Source organism: Geotrypetes seraphini, chromosome 1 (genome assembly GCF_902459505.1).
Source record: "Geotrypetes seraphini chromosome 1, aGeoSer1.1, whole genome shotgun sequence".
NCBI classification, from domain to species: domain Eukaryota; kingdom Metazoa; phylum Chordata; class Amphibia; order Gymnophiona; family Dermophiidae; genus Geotrypetes; species Geotrypetes seraphini.
Window position 1 is genome coordinate 454,911,129 of NC_047084.1, and position 16,596 is coordinate 454,927,724.

The 16,596-nt window shown below is 47.1% G+C and overlaps 1 protein-coding gene across 7 annotated transcripts in view; it reads right to left on the reverse strand.

The window, feature by feature from the left end:
• HUWE1 (HECT, UBA and WWE domain containing E3 ubiquitin protein ligase 1) overlaps positions 1–16,596 on the reverse strand; it is a 779,197-nt gene that overhangs the window by 469,501 nt on the left and 293,100 nt on the right. For 5 of the 7 annotated variants that reach the window (XM_033921870.1, XM_033921842.1, XM_033921851.1 and 2 more), the window contains 4 exons: positions 6,447–6,569; positions 6,065–6,299; positions 5,721–5,951; positions 5,380–5,502 (listed from right to left, as the gene is read on the reverse strand). In XM_033921870.1, the coding sequence (XP_033777761.1) occupies positions 5,380–5,502; positions 5,721–5,951; positions 6,065–6,299; positions 6,447–6,569 (712 nt within the window). The remainder of the gene's footprint in view (positions 1–5,379; positions 5,503–5,720; positions 5,952–6,064; positions 6,300–6,446; positions 6,570–16,596) is intronic. The other 2 variants (XM_033921880.1, XM_033921834.1) reach the window with 1 other exon arrangement.

Sequence of the window (16,596 nt, forward strand, 5' to 3'; positions counted from 1 at the left end):
GTGAAGAACTGAACTGTACCAGTCTAGAAGGCGATACAGAAAGAACAGTTACTTTCCGTAACAGTTGTTATCCAGGAACAGCAAGCAGCTGTTCTCACATATGGGTGATGTCATCCATGGAGCCCAGATGCGGACAGCCTCGCAAACATACTTGCTTGTAGAAAACTTTAGAAGTTTCAAGTCAGCCGTACCGCACACACGCAAGTGCCTTGCCGCCCAGCACAGTGCGAGTCTCCTCAGTTCAGACAGCTAGAAGAGAAGCCAACCAGGGGAAGTGGGTGGGTTGTGAGAATAGCTGCCTGCTGTCCCTGGATAACAACTGTTACGGTAAGTAACTGTGCTTTATCCCAGGACAAGCAGGCAGCCTATTCTCACATATGGGTGACCTCCAAGCTAACCAGAATGGGATGGTGGGAGCGTTGGCAACATAGGAGAATAAATTTTGTAATACTCTCTAGCCAAAATAGCCATCCCGTCTGGAGAAAACATTCAGACAATAATGAGAAGTGAATGTATGAACCGAAGACCAAGTGGCAGCTTTGCAAATTTCCTCAATAGAAGTGGATCTGAGGAAAGCTACTGAAGCCGCCATGGCTCTGACTTTGTGGGCTGTGACTCGACTCTGTAGATGCAGTCCAGCCTGGACATAGCAGAAAGAGATATAAGCAGCCATCCAGTTGAAGATGGTACGCTTAGAGATTGGATGACCCAACTTGTTTGGATCGAAGACGACAAAAAGTTGAGGAATAGTTCTGTGTGGGTTGGTGCGTTCTAAATAGAAGGCCAAAGCACGTTTACAGTCCAGAGTATGAAGAGCTAATTCTATAGGATGAGAATGAGGTCTTGGAAAAAACAATGGAAGTATAATAGATTGGTTGAGTTGAAATTCTGAAACCACTTTAGGTAAGAATTTAGGATGAGTACGGAGGACCATCTTGTCATGATGGAAAACTGTGAAAGGTGGATCAGCAACTAACGCTTGCAGCTCACTGACTCTTCGAGCATATGTAAGGGCAATGAGAAACACTACTTTCCAAGTAAGATATTTCAGATGAGCTGTAGACATTGGTTCAAGCAGAGGTTTCATTAACTGAGCAAGAACAACACTGAGATCCCAAACCACTGGAGGTGGTTTCAGAGGAGGTTTGACATTGAAAAGTCCTTTCATAAATCTGGAAACCAATGGATGAGCAGAGAGGGGTTTCCCTTCAATAGACTGATGGAAAGCAGCAATTGCACTGAGATGGACTCGGATAGATGTAGACTTGAGATCAGAGGTAGATAAGTGCAAAAGATAATCTAGAACAAAGATAAGGAGGAATCATGAGGCTCCTTATCATGAGAGATGCACCACGTAGAAAACCTAGTCCATTTTTGGTGGTAGCATTCTCTAGTGGCAGGCTTTCTAGAAGCCTCTAAAATGTCTCTTACAGGTTGAGAAAACTGAAGAGGAGTTATGTTGAGAGGTACCAAGCTGTCAGGTGCATAGACTGCAGGTTGGGATGAAGTAGAGATCCTTGACTCTGTGTAAGCTGAGACGGAAAAACTGGTAGACGGTATGGGTCCCTAATGCTGAGTTGAAGGAGAACGGAATACCAAGGTTGTCAGAATCATGGCGGCATGATCGGTCTTCATCTTGGCAAGAGTCTTCAGAATGAGAGGGAATTTGTTGTGAGGACCTTCTGATGAAACAGCAAGCCTTTGGAGAGATTGGAAGAGAGCATCCACCAGCGGAGAGACTGTCTCAACGAAGGAGTGACTGTAATGTCAAGAAAGTGGGTCACAAGCCTGCGTCCACTGAAATGCCAGGGTCCACTGAGGAATTCTGAGGTGAAGTCTGGCAAAAGGAGTCACATATACTGTGGAGGCCATATGACCTAGGAGTACTATCATGTGTAGGTAAGGGAACACCTGAAGACCATGGTTCCTTATAGCTACCACCACCAGGCACTTGGTGAACACTCTGGGAGATGAAGCCAGGCCAAAGGGTAGTACTCTGTATTAGTAATGCAGATTCCCCACATGAAATCTGAGATATTGACAGGAGGTCGGATGAATGGGGATGCGAGTATAAGCTTCCTTGAGATCCAGAGAACATAACCAATCGGTCTGATCTACAAGGGCGTACAAGGATGCCAGGGACAATATGCAAAATTTTTCTTTGACTAAAAATTGTTGAGAGCCCTGAGATACAAAATGGGTTTCAGATCGCCTGTCTTCTTCGGAACTAGGAAGTAACGGGAGGAAAAACCCCTCTTCTGCTGTTCCAAGGAAACTTCTTCGATGGCACGGAAACGAAGCAGAGCTTGAGCTTCCTGAAGAAGAAGGGCAGTCTGGAATGGATTGGAAGGATACTCTCTTGGAGGAAGCTCTGGTGGAACCTGAGTGAAGTGAAGAGAGTATCCTTCCCTGATTGACAGCACCCAGAGGTTGGATGTAATGGTCTCCCATCGGTGGTAAAAATGATGGAGACGACCTCCTATGGGGAGAAGGAAGGACAGAGGCAGAACAATGGAGGTTATGCTCTGTTTTAGACAGTCAGAAAGGCTCCGAAGCCTTAGGTGCAGCAGAAGGCAGAGGTTTCTGTTGCTTCTGTTGCTGCTGTTTCTTGGAAGGGGCTTGAGTGTAAGGAGCCACCCTTAGAGTATAATGCCTCTGGAAAACCGGAGTAGGGTGTGAAGGTTTTGTAGGCGCTGACTTTAGCTTTGGTCTGACAATGGAAGCAAAATATTTTTCATGTTCAGACAACTTCTTAGTGGCAGCCTCTATGGATTCATCAAAGGGGTCATTGCCCTGACAAGGAATGTTAGCTTGACGGTCTTGAAGATTAGGATCCATGTCAATGGTGCGAAGCCAGGCCAAGCGGCGCATTGCTACAGAAAAAGCAGTGGCCCTAGCCAACAGCTCAAAGGCTTCATAAGATGACTGGAGAAGATGCAATCTGAGTTGTGACAGAGTAGCAGTGACTTCTTGGAACTCAAAATATCTATATTAATCCAGGTTCTTCAGTCTTGGATGCCAAATCCGCCGACCAAACGTGAAGCCACAAGGTATGACACGCGGCCACCCCAAAAGCCATAAAGGAAGGAGGCTGCCATCTCTTGTTCCACCAAGGACCAAGGACCAGTCATTAAACTCATTGTCAAGGACATGCTCTGCCCATCAAAACACTGCCCGAGTCATGAGCACTCCACAAATAGCCGCCTGGATACCCAAGGCAGATACATCAAAATTCTGCTTAAGAATGGTCTCCAACTTATGCTCCTCAGAGTCCCTTAAAGCAGAACCACCCTTTTCGGGCACTGTATGCCGCTTAGTAATAGCTGAGACAACTGTGTCTACCATTGGCAACATCAAGGTTAGGATAGGAGCCATGGAGCGTGCCAATCAAAACGATGCCTCCGGCATATTCCACTGTGCCAGGATAATATCCTGAATATCCTGTTGTATAGGAAAAGAGTGGGAAGAAGAGCGTATCCCCCAATGAGGGTCCCATACACCCGGGGTTTCAGGTGGCGCCTCCTCAAAGTGTAACACCGAGACCTGCTGAATCAGATCCTGGGAGCTCGTCCCTCTGAAAAAGGCGCACCATGGATGCCTTCTCGCTGGTAGACGGAAAAGCCGAGGCCCCAGTACCAGCAGTCTTCCCCTTGAGAGGATCCTGGAGGTCTCTCCAAGGGTCCAGGTCCTCATCAAGATTAACATGCTTCTCAGACCACAAATCTTCGTCCCAGGCCACTCTCAGGTGCTTGGACGAGGGAGGAGGGGGGGCGCTAAAGGAGTAGCGGGGGCAGAGCTGCAGGGGGTGCGGAGGGATCCCCCCCCTCAAGACCGCTGGGCCAACGCAGAACCCCGGCTGTCTGAAAATAAGCTCTGCACAGAGCAAAAATTAAATCTGGAGAAAACCCCCCAGACTCCAAAGCAGGGGAAAACAAGCTGAAATCTGACTCTGTTTTTCTAATACAGAGGGAAGGTCACCTGAGGCTGCAGACAAGATGGAGGGGCCTTCTGCCAAAAATGGCAAAGATCCTTCCAAAAATAACCCTTCCAGGGCCTATAGCAGCTGGGACCCACTTGCACAGGCCGGCTGCAAGTGGCTCACGTCTGGAGCACAATGAGCACTTTTATTCTTGTAAAGTGCTCATTCCTCCATAAGCGACCTAACTAAAGAAAAGTGCCGATTAGATGAAAAAAATATAGTAATTTACAGCAAATTTAAAGGGAAAGCAACCCTTCAGACCAGCACTGCATCAGGATTATTTCCCCTCCCCCCCCCCGGAACAAACTCCACTGGCTCTCAAAGTAGTATGCCTTACCCAAATTGAGGGGTAAGGCTTACTGCTGAGGCTCCTCTAAAAAAAAAAATGTTGGGAAGGTGGATGAAAGGGGAGGAGGGACCCAGTACGAGACCCCCCCAGGTATGACACCCCCCCGCCCGAGGTCAGACGGATCCCCAAATAGGGCCCACCCAAGCTCAGTCCGGCACAAATAGGGGACTTGGAGCCCTAAATAAATTCCAACAGCCCTAACCCAAGGGAGATGGGTACAACTCACACACACCTGCCGTCGAGACTGAGAGAAAACTGAGGTAATTAGGGGGAGTAAGCTATTATGTACTATTCCAAAGTTTTGTCTCAGTCTCCACCTGCTGGTCATGATGAGATATTACCCATCTGTAAGAAGTCATACTGGTCTGGAGAGTTGCTAAAGAACACCAATTTTTGAGAATCTGCTCCCAAGTCAGATCTTAATACTGTAGATGCCTTTGACTAGACTTCTAATTGCCTTATCTGTAAATGCAGGAAGAGGGCTCTGGCTACACAGCTTTTGTGTTTCACCCCACCCCTACTTTTCTTTACGGTTTTGAGTTCCTCCCTTTTAATTTTGTTTTGTTTAGTTCTACTACCCTGTTCTATCTTTTTAGTTTGTAAGCCAATCAGATGGTTTTCACTACACTGAGCCTTAAGCCAAGAAAGCAGATTCATGAATTTAGAAGTCAGCTGAGCTGATGATAACACAATTGAACCATATTACCAGGAATCAAGTTCCAGGTACAAAAGGAGCTTTATGGCCTCTATTGCTGCAAAAGATCTGCTGTCACTATCCTCTCAATGAGACCAGTTTCAGAATTTGTATCACCCGGAAGCAGCACATCTAGCAGAAAAGTGACATTGCTTCCTTTTGGTTATGCTACTGGGCTGAAATTCTCCTACAACCAGAATTTATTGATATTGACTGCTGAAGAGCATAATCTCACATCTCTACTGGGATCGTTACAGGGTAGTTGCTGGCTAAATAAGAGAATTTAGAAGTTCTTCCCTGGATAAAGGAGGGAGGGAGATTTTACACCTGGGACTATAAAAAACAACATGCACTTACCCGCACAACTCCTCCCATTAGGGGTGGAGGGTGTGTCAACAGGTACTCTGTAGCCTGCTCCATGGTACTTGTGTTCAATAGGGCCTCCATGGCATGCTCTCTTGTGAAGCCCATATCCATCAGCTGTAGAGCAGAAAAGATAAACACATTAGGGGGCACAGTCTGAAAACAGAACCAACTGGGATCCAGGTTCGACTCTGCTGCTTTAAGTTCACTTTTTAGGAACAAACTACAGAAACCATGGAGGCTCTCTCACTATAAACAACTTGGTCCTTTGTTCCCTATTGCTACCACCTCCTTCCTCACCTCAACAAGTTCCTTTAAACCTTAATTCACACTCCCACCTGCTGAAGTTGTTGCTGGTTCACTTGGGGCTCCCTACGGGCACCACTCTCTTCCTGCCCAGTCTCCTCTTCCCGACTGCCCTCCTTTTCCTTGCTCAGTCGTTCTCGAATGACAGGCTCGCCACGCAGTATATGACATAGGATTGCAAGCATGGACTCTGCCATGCGACCCCCATACACTTTCAGAGGTTTTCGATTCCACAGATTCTTGATGCAGGTGAATGCTGCCTATGAATGTCAGATGTAAAAAGGAGATAAAGAATCAATGCATTCTAATGTATATCTCCAGACTGTAGCAATGTGAATGGGCTGTGCCCAGTCTATGCTAAGAGTTTACTCACCTTTTGTGTCACTACCAAGAAACGCAGGGCACTGAACTGTGGATAGTTTTGCCCACTGGGCAGCTTAGCTGGCAGAGAGTGGGGAGACTCCAACACTGTGGTTGGGTTTACCATTTTCTCCACTAGCATAAGCCAGGCATCCAGGAACTCCCCTGTCCCATCTGGAAGCTCTGCATGCTCCAGTCCCTCAGAAATAGGGACCTTACCCCCCATTGAGAGTGCCCAGTTGAATGTCCTAGGGGAGAAAAGAAAACTAGATTAAGAGCACAAAACTACCTTATGCAAAAATAATGGACAGAAAAGGGTCAATTAAGAAATGCACCAAGTGTCAAGGTAAGAAAAAGATTCCAGCACCACATTCAACTAGAAGAGAGGGTCTTACTCAAATAGTGCATTGTGTCCACCAGAGCACAAAAACTTCTGCAGCATCAGGTGGTAAGGATACTTCCTCTCATCGAAGAGCATAGGTGAAGTGAAGCCCACTGAGCAAATGAAGAAGGTCAAGCTGGGGGATAAAGCAAGATTCAACTAATTTATACAAAGCAATATGGTCATCTTTACTGGACTTACAACTAAACAAAAGCCAAACAGTAAAAATACAAAGGATATTAAAAAAAAGGACATAAGATTTACACCATATAATTGTACGAAAGCATAATAGCATTGTAGGTCAATCTCAGCCAACCTTTACAAAGATGATCATGGTGTAAAGCATCAAACTTTCCCAAACACACTATCATTTATCTATTTTGATACCACATGATTCTCGTCATTGGCGTACATGCTGCAAAGGGACTCATGTTTTAAAGATTATGCAGTTCCACTAATGAAAGTGCATTTTGCCTGCACAAATCTGGTTAACACCTGATAAGGGAAGGATTTATTTATGTGATATCTGTTCACTTTACTGCTAAACATTTTTGTTGTGATAAGAAATATGTACGACCCATATATTGAATAAAATAGAAAACATTCACTACTGCAATCATAAACCTTTGTAACGGAAGGATCACTTTTTTTATTCCTCCCAAGCAATTTTAATATGGCATGAAAAGCCTGTAATCTTATAACCTTCCATACCCTATAAGGTAACTATCATGACCCTCCATCTAAGTTGTTTATAAACCAGACCATACTACAATTTACCTCCCTCTTTATCAGCGTTTTTCAACCGGTGGGCTGTGTGGCATATTAGTGTGCTGCGGAAATTTTCTCTCACTCCTTTCCCATCCTCAGCCAGCAAACAATCTTAAGATTTCTTCTGTAGCTGACAATGATTCAGACAGCCTGCTAGAAACAACCTCTAAGTCTTCTCTCTGACATTAACTTCATATAGGCAGGAAGTATCAGAGGAACTGGGTTGGTGCAAGCAGGCTGTCTGAATTGCCTCCTGCTTGGCTACCATTAACTGCTAGGAAAAAATGTAAGGGAAAAGCTAAATAGCAATGTTATTTACCTTAACAGTTGTTATCCAGGGACAGCAAGCAGCTATTCTCACTAGTGGGTGATGTCATCCGACAGAGCCCTGATGCGGACGTCTTACAAGCATACTTGCTTGAAGAAACTTCAGAAGTTTCGAGATGCCCGCACTGCGCATGCGCGAGTGCCTACCCGCCCAATGAGCCGGGTGTGTCTCCTCAGTTCAGGTAGCTAGCAGAGAAGCCAACCCAGGGGAGGTGGGTGGGACGTGAGAATAGCTGCCTGCTGTCCCTGGATAACAACTGTTACGGTAAGTAACATTGCTTTATCCCAGGACAAGCAGGCAGGTATTCTCACTAGTGGGTGACCTCCAAGCTAACCTCAATGGGATGGTGGGAGAGTTGGCAACTTAGGAGAATAAATTCTGTAATACTGTTTGGCCAAACTGTCCATCCCGTCTGGAGAAAGCATCCAGACAATAATGAGAGGTGAATGTATGAACCGAGGACCAAGTGGCAGCCTTACAAATCTCCTCAATCGGTGTCGATCTGAGGAAGGCTACAGAGGCCGCCATTGCTCTGACCTTATGGGCTGTGACTTTACATGGAAGGGGTAATCCAGCCTGGACATAGCAGAAAGAAATGCAAGCCGCCATCCAGTTGGAGATGGTACGCTTCGAGACAGGGCGTCCCAACTTGTTCGGATCAAAGGAGACGAAAAGTTGAGGAGCAGGTCTGTGTGGTTTGGTGCGATCCAGGTAGAAAGCCAAAGCACGCTTACAGTCCAGAGTATGAAGAGCTGATTCTCCAGAATGAGAATGAGGCTTTGGAAAAAACACTGGAAGTACAATGGATTGGTTGAGATGAAATTCAGAGACCACTTTAGGCAGGAATTTCGGATGAGTGCGGAGGACAACCTTGTCATGATGGAATACTGTGAAAGGAGGATCCGCCACCAAGGCCTGAAGCTCACTGACTCTGCGGGCAGAAGTGAGGGCAACAAGAAAAAACACTTTCCAAGTGAGAAACTTCAGCAGAGCCTTGTTGAGAGGCTCAAAAGGAGGTTTCATAAGGTGAGAAAGGACAACATTGAGGTCCCAAACCACTGGAGGAGGTTTGAGAGGAGGATTGACATAGAAAAGTCCTTTCATAAATCTGGAAACCACAGGATGAGCAGAGAGAGGTTTCCCTTGCAGAGGCTGATGGAAAGCCGCAATTGCACTCAGATGGACTCGTATCGATGTAGACTTGAGGCCAGAATGAGACAGGTGTAGAAGATAGTACAAAACAGAAGATAGGGAGGCTCGTTGAGGCTCCTTACGATTAGAAACACACCATGAAGAAAATCTAGTCCATTTTTGGGAGTAGCATTGTCTAGTAGCAGGCTTCCTGGAAGCCTCCAACACATCCCTCACCGCCTGGGAAAACTGGTGGGGAGTCAAGTAGAGAGGAACCAAGCTGTCAGGTGGAGAGACTGCAGGTTGGGATGGAGCAGAGATCCTTGATGCTGAGTAAGCAGTGAAGGAAACACTGGAAGAAGGAATGGCTCCTTGCTGCTGAGTTGAAGTAGAAGGGAGTACCAAGGTTGCCTGGGCCATCGAGGAGCTATTAGAATCATGGTGGCATGATCTGACTTGAGCTTGACTAGAGTCTTTTGAATGAGAGGAAACGGAGTAAATGCATAGAGAAAGATTCCTCCAGTCCAGAAGAAAGGCATCTGCCTCGAGGCGATGAGGAGTGTAGATCCTGGAGCAGAATTGAGGCAGTTTGCAGTTGTGGGGAGCCGCAAAGAGGTCTATCTGAGGCGTCCCCCACTGAGAGAAGATCTGATGAAGGGGCTTGGAATGGAGAGTCCATTCGTTAGGCTGGAGGAGACGACTTAAGTTGTCTGCCAAGGCATTGTCCTTCCCCTGAATGTAGACAGCTTTGAGGAAGGTGTTGTGGCGAATCACCCAATCCCAGACTCGGAGAGCTTCCTGGCAGCGGGAGGCCGATCCCGTGCCCCCCTGCTTGTTGACATAATACATGGCGACCTGGTTGTCCATGCGAATGAGGACCACCAGGTCATGAAGCAGATGTTGAAAAGCTTGAAGAGCACTGAAAATCGCTCTGAGTTCCAGAAGACTGATATGGCACAGCCGGTCCGCACTGGTCCAGAAGCCTTGAGTGCGAAGACCGTCCATATGAGCCCCCTATGCATAGGTCGAGGAATCGGTCGTGATAACCTTTTGGTGGGGAGGAGTGTGAAACAGCAAACCTCTGGATAGATTTGAAGAGATCATCCACCAACGTAGAGACTGCAGAAGAGCAGGAGTGACCTGGATGTGACGAGTCAAAGGATCTGACACCTGTGTCCACTGCGAAGCCTGGATCCACTGAGGAATTCTGAGGTGAAGTCTGGCAAAAGGAGTCACATGAACCGTAGAGGCCATGTGGCCCAGGAGAACCATCATGTGTCTCGCTGAGATGGACTGGCGAGAAGACATTGATTGGCATAGATGAAGCAGAGCATCCAGGCGTTGAGGAGGAAGGAATGCTCTGAGCTGAATTGTATCGAGAACCGCCCCGATAAAGGGGAGAGACTGGGTCAGTTGCAGATGAGACTTTGGGAAGTTGATTTCGAATCCCAGACTCTGCAGGAACCAGATAGTCTGTTGGGTCGTCGAGATGACCCCTGGAGCCGAGGCGGCTTTGATGAGCCAGTCGTCGAGGTAGGGAAACACCTGAAGACCATGGTTCCGGAGTGCAGCGGCCACCACAACCAGGCACTTTGTGAAGACTCTGGGAGACGAGGACAGGCCAAATAGAAGCACTCGATACTGCAGATGCAGATGTCCCACCCGAAATCTGAGGAATTTGCCGGATGAATGGGAATGTTAGTGTAGGCCTCCTTGAGATCCAGGGAGCATATCCAATCGTTCTGCTCGAGGAGGGGATAGAGAGAAGGGTCAGCATGCGAAATCTCTCCTTGACCAGGAACTTGTTGAGAATCCTGAGGTCCAGAATTGGACGCAGGTCGCCCGTCTTCTTCTGAACAAGGAAGTACCGGGAGTAAAACCCCCGGTTGTGTTGGTCCACAGGGACCGGCTCGACGGCCCGAAGCCGGAGCAAAGCCTGAGCTTCCTGAAGAAGAAGGGCGATCTGGATCAAGTTGGAAGGATACTCTCTTGGAGGATGGTCCGGGGGGATCCGATGGAACTGAAGAAAGTATCCTTCCCTGATGATGGTAAGAACCCAAAGGTCAGTGGTTATAGCCATCCATCGATGATAAAAATGATGGAGTCGACCCCCAATTGGAAAGACAGGGGACAGCAGAACGGTGTCGGTTAAGCTCCCTACCAGAGAGTCAAAAAGGCTGAGGAGCCTTGGGAACAGCAGAAGGCTGAGGTTTTTGCTGAGACTTCTGCGGGGGTTGTCTCTTCGCTGGCTGCCTCGCAGCAGGCACCTGCCTGGGAGTGTAACGCCGCTGATAGATCAAGGGCGGACGAGAGGGACGAGACTGAGCAGGCTTAGGCTTGAGACGAAGGATGGACTGGAAAGATTTTTCATGGTCCGACAGCTTCTTCATCACGGTCTCAATAGACTCATCAAACAAATCCGCACCTGCACACGGGACATTGGCAAGTCTGTCCTGGAGGTTTGGGTCCATATCACTGGTCCGAAGCCACGCCAAGCGACGCATGGCCACGGAACAGGCGGTAGCCCATGCCGAGAGCTCAAAGGCATCATAGGAGGATTGCATCAGTAGAAGACGCAGCTGGGACAGCGAGGCGACGACCTCCTCAAATTCAAAACGAGCTTGAGATTCGATGTAAGGTGTAAACTTCCGAAGCACAGGCAAGAAGAACTCCAAATAGGTGGCAAAATGGAAGGTGTAATTGAGAACTCGGGAAGCCATCATCGAGTTCTGGTAGATGCGCCACCCAAACTTATCCATGGTCCGGCCTTCTCTGCCCGGTGGCACCGAGGCATACACCTGGGACGGATGAGAACGTTTGAGGGAGGACTCGACCAACAGTGATTGATGGGAGAGCTGGGAGCCCTCAAACCCCTTATGATGCACCGTGCGGTACCTGGCATCCAGTTTGCCAGGAACGGCAGGAATAGAGTACGGTGTTTCAAAACATCGCATGAAGATTTGGTCGAGGAGCTTATGTAGAGGCAAGCAAAGAGACTCGTCAGGAGGTTGAGGCAGATGCATGGTATCCAGGTATTCCTTGGAGTATCGGGAACCCGAGTCCAAGGTAATGTCGAGATCATCCGCCATCTGCCTTAGAAAAGACAAAAAAGACAACTGGTCCGCCAGCACAGGCCTGTGGGACGGACTGGATGAAGTCGACACCTCTGGATCCAAGGAGACTTGGGATCGACAAGGAGAGAAAGAGCCGTAGGCATCCTCATACTCCGGGCCAGAGGAGGGGAGATATCCGAAGATGAATACCCCACACGAGGAAGTTTCTTCTGAGGCGAGACTGTAGAATGCCTAGAGGAATGCCTCGAAGAATGCCTGGAACGATGCCCCTCCCTGTGTCTCGAAGGAGATCTGGACCGGCGATGCCTAGATGGTTCCCCAGAGGCCTCCAAGGAAAAATTGGGACAAATCCCTAATATAAGATGTGATCTTAGGGACTGCATCTTTCAAAAAGTAGTCCACGAACTTAGACAAAGGCTCAAGAATGGATTGTCGCTGGGGATACCCAGCAAAATCTATTAGGCAGGCTTATCTTAGGGCTAAATTTGCCCAGCGGGAGCTCCTTTTGCAGGAGCCGGAACCATCAAAAACGGTTGAAAATGATGTCCTTACCTGTGTTCTCCCCTTTTCCAGAGCAGCAAATTTGGTTGTAGCTATGATGAAGCGCCACTGGTATATAGTACAATCGCACCGGGCGTTGAGGGAGTTTCCCAGGGTGGCATATTCCAGGGGCACGACATTAGGGCAAAAATGTAATAGTTTGAAATCTGGTGGGAAATGGGGTGAGAGGAGGGGGGGTCGGCATATGAAATGTGGTAAGTGCCAATGGTGCTCTTCAACTATTGAAGGGGAGAGCTGGAAGGTCCCAGGGCGGGACATAATTTTGTCTTCAAGAACGGATACTAACTGCATGTCACAAGAAGTGGTTTATGCCATAACTTGCCCTTGTGGGTTAGTTTACATAGGAAGAACTAATAGGGCGATTCGGGTCAGATTGACTGAACACAAATCACGGATAAATATTGGTGTTATTCAGGCCCCTTTAGTTGCACATTGGGCAGCTTATCACCACACAGTGGAACAACTTAGATGGCGGGTCATATGTCAGGTTGTTGGGAGGGAAAAAGATCCACATAAATTGAATGAGTGTGAACAAAGGCATATATTTATGTTAGATACTGTGGGACCTCGGGGGCTGAACGTAGAAATCGAATGGATTTCTTTCATTGGATGAGGTCGGGCCAATGGGATTCAGGGGGAGGCGGTTTGGATAGGAAGGAGGGATATTTAAATTTGAAGACTGAGACGCCGCGGCCATCTTACATTCTTAAATCTGAATAGTCGGTCATGGTGAGTGTTTAAGATATTGAGTGTTGATAAGATGGGGAAAAAAAGGGGGGGGAGAAGGGGCGGTTAGGGAGACCCTTGATAAAGCACTTCTTAGTGCGAAACATGGCATGTCGGGTTTAACTCCCGGACGTTGGCTCAGCAGCAAAAAAGCTAAGTACATTAGTATACTAAAGGATTAAATATTTATTTGAAAAGATTTTGAAAGTAAAATAAAATGCATTAAAATAGTAGTATAAGCAGCCAATGATGAGTTCTCATGTAATTCTTCCCGCAATGGTAAAATAACGCAGCGGTGGAGTGGTGGGGCTGAGGCTACTTTTCAAAGACTGAAAAAACAGCTTTGTGGACACTATAGCTTAGGCTTTATATAACCTTGGCATTTTGATACTAATTGCATGACTAAGACGCAAGGGAAACATAAGTCTCCATTCTAACCAGAACCAATCTGGAATATTGTCAGTGGGCTCTGGGAGGATCCAATACATACCTTGACGCAAAATATAGGCTTGATGATACCTATAAAAGTTTTTGAAAATTTACCCCACCCTCCACAATTGGCCTTTGCAACGACACTAAAGCAATTCTGGGATTTTTACCAAGCCAAATAAATTTTGTCAAAACCCTATTTAATTTTTTATAAAAAGATTCTTGAAAGAAAACTGGTATCATCTCTATTTGGTAACAAACTACAGGCAAAATCATCATTTTAACAGTTTGTACTCTTCCCCACCAAGATAAATGCAAAGGATTCCATTGCTCACACATTTCTGTCACCTTTTGTAATAGACAATTTTTATTAATTTTCATTGTTTCATCCACTGTTTTTGTAATCCAAATTCCTAAATATTTAATAGCATCTTCCTTCCAAACAAAAGAAAATGCATCAAATAAACCTTTTGTACAATGTATATTTAATGGAAGAACTTCTGATTTATTCCAATTATCTTATATCCCAAAAATTTTCCAAATTTCTCAATCAACTCAAGCAAACATGGAATGGTAGATTCTGGATTCCTCAAATACAATAAGATATCATCTGCAAAAGCTGATACTTTATATTCTCTATCTGAATGTGGTATACCTTGTATTTCCTTCACTTGTTGGAAAGCCAATAATAAGGGTTCCAAAACAATATCAAACAGCAAAGGAGACAAAGGACAACCTTGTCTAACTCCCCTCTGCAAATTAAAACATTCTGAAAAAGTATTATTAATATATAATCTAGCAGCTGGGGAACTATACAACGTTTGTATTATTTGTATGAATCCCGAACCTATACCAAATCATTCCAATGCCTGATACATAAAGGTCCATTCCACTCTATCAAAAGCCTTCTCTGCATCCAGAGAAACAGAAAAAGTCAGTTCTCTCATCTTCTTTGTCAAATATAACATGTGGAATGCCAATCTAGTATTGTGAGATGAATGTCTTTGAGCAACGAATCCTGTTTGATGCATATCTATAATATGAGGGAGAGCTTTAGCCAATCTTAACGCTAATATCTTTGCTAGTAACTTACCATTTACATTTATTAAAGATATTGGCCTATAGTTTGAAACCAAAGTGGGATCTTTATTTATTTATTTTTTTTGAAAAATAATAAACGACAGAAGGAAAACACACGATTAAGAGAAAACTAACTCAAAACCGCGGCACTAGAAGGCAAGAACACGGGTTCACTCAGCGCAGAGAGTTGAAGCAAACTTCTCAGCTCCGCGGAAAGAAAAGAACTGAGGAGACACGCCCGGCTCATCGGGCGGGAAGGCACTCGCGCATGCGCGGTGCAGGCATCTTGAAACTTCTGAAGATTCTTCAAGCAAGTAAGCTTGTGAGACGTCCGCATCGGGGCTCTGTCGGATGACATCACCCACTAGTGAGAATACCTACCTGCTTGTCCTGGGATAATCCCCAGTTTGTGTACCCAAATACCATGAGAAAGATAATGGAATCTCCACACTAAATGTACTTTAACTTGGTCATACATTGTTAACTGGTTCAATATATTGAGCTCTTGGGTTTTAATGGCTGTGTCCCTGTGTGGCAGTTTGCAAGTTCTTATCACAAATTTATCACAAATTATAATATTATCTGAATGTCAAACAACTTTCACTGTGTCCATTTTGCAAGAACTCACTACTTATGGCTAGATTCACTAAGCAAACCCATCATGTACTGATCGGTTTGTGAGCCCTATACAACCAGATTTCCCTCCTGCACTATTCACTAACGCCTGTAGCGATCCGATCCCGATCGTCCCATGCAAATTAGTAAAACTCCATGCAAAATAGCCAAGCGACTGATTCACTAATAATTGCTTGGCTATTTTGAGTCGGGTTTTACTATTGGCAAACTTGACTACTTCCGACCTGTCGGTAACTGAGTTACCATCAGGTCTGCAGGTATTTTGACAGGCCTGCCTGCCTTTTTTATTCATTTTTTTAACATGGCACAGATATTTTGCGTGTGTTACACACACAAAATATCTGCCCCATAAAAAATAATAATAAAAGTCAGGCAGGCCTGTCAAAAAATGGGCGAAGGCCCCCTCCGACAAATGATCCGCCCCCGCGACCCACAAATAGCAGGAGGGATGCTCACTCTCTCTTGCCATCACCCAACGCTGCCCTACCTGCCCGTGAGAATATGGCAGGAGGGATACCAACTCACTTCTGCCACCAACTGAGTCACCCCCTAACCGGCACACAATTCACACCACCTCCGGGCCTGTCACACCCCTGATTGGCACACCGCAGCATCCCCAACTGGCATACTGCACCACCCCAACCGGTCCGGCCCACCCCTGGTCAAGCCTGCTCCGACAGCCCCCTGTACCTAACAGTTGGGAGGAGGAACTGCAAAGTCCTCCTACTCCTTCGCCTCCTCCTGCTTCCCTGATGATGCACCGCAAAGGTAGGCCTTAGGCCCCGCCCCGATGCATCATGCAATGCATGGGGAGAAGCCTAAGGCCCTGACTGGCTGAGGCGCCTCGGGCTCCTCTGCCAATCAGGGCCTTAGGCTCCTCCCTGTGCATCACATGATACACCGGGGCGGGGCCTAAGGCCCACCTTTGCGGTGCGTCATCAGGGAAGCAGGAGGCGGCGAAGGAGCAGGAAGACTTTGCGGTTCTTCCTGCTCTGGAAGACGTCACTGGAGGCCTAAGGAGCAGGAGGGACTGATTATCCCTCCTGCTTCCAACTGTTAGGTACAGGGGGGTGTCTATTCAGGACAGGGCAGGCCAGTCGGAGTAGTGCAGTGTGCTGGTTGGGGGGGGGGTGCTGCGGTGGGCCAGTAAAGGGTGGGGGGGGGGTGAGTCGTTTGCCAGCCAGGGGGTGACTCAGTTGGTGGCGAACTCCCTCCAGCCATATTTGCACGGTCACGGAGGGAAGCGTTGGGTGGTGGCAGGAGGGAGTGGGCATCCCTCCTGCTATTTGTGGGTCGCTGGGGGAATCGTATGTGGGTGAGGCGGCAGGGGGGATGTCGGGCAGGGACAGTGTGTCGGGCCAGTGCCTGATCTCTCTTCCCTGCTCGCCGGACTCCCCAGCTCTCTGCCGCCGTACCCCACAGTGCAGGCC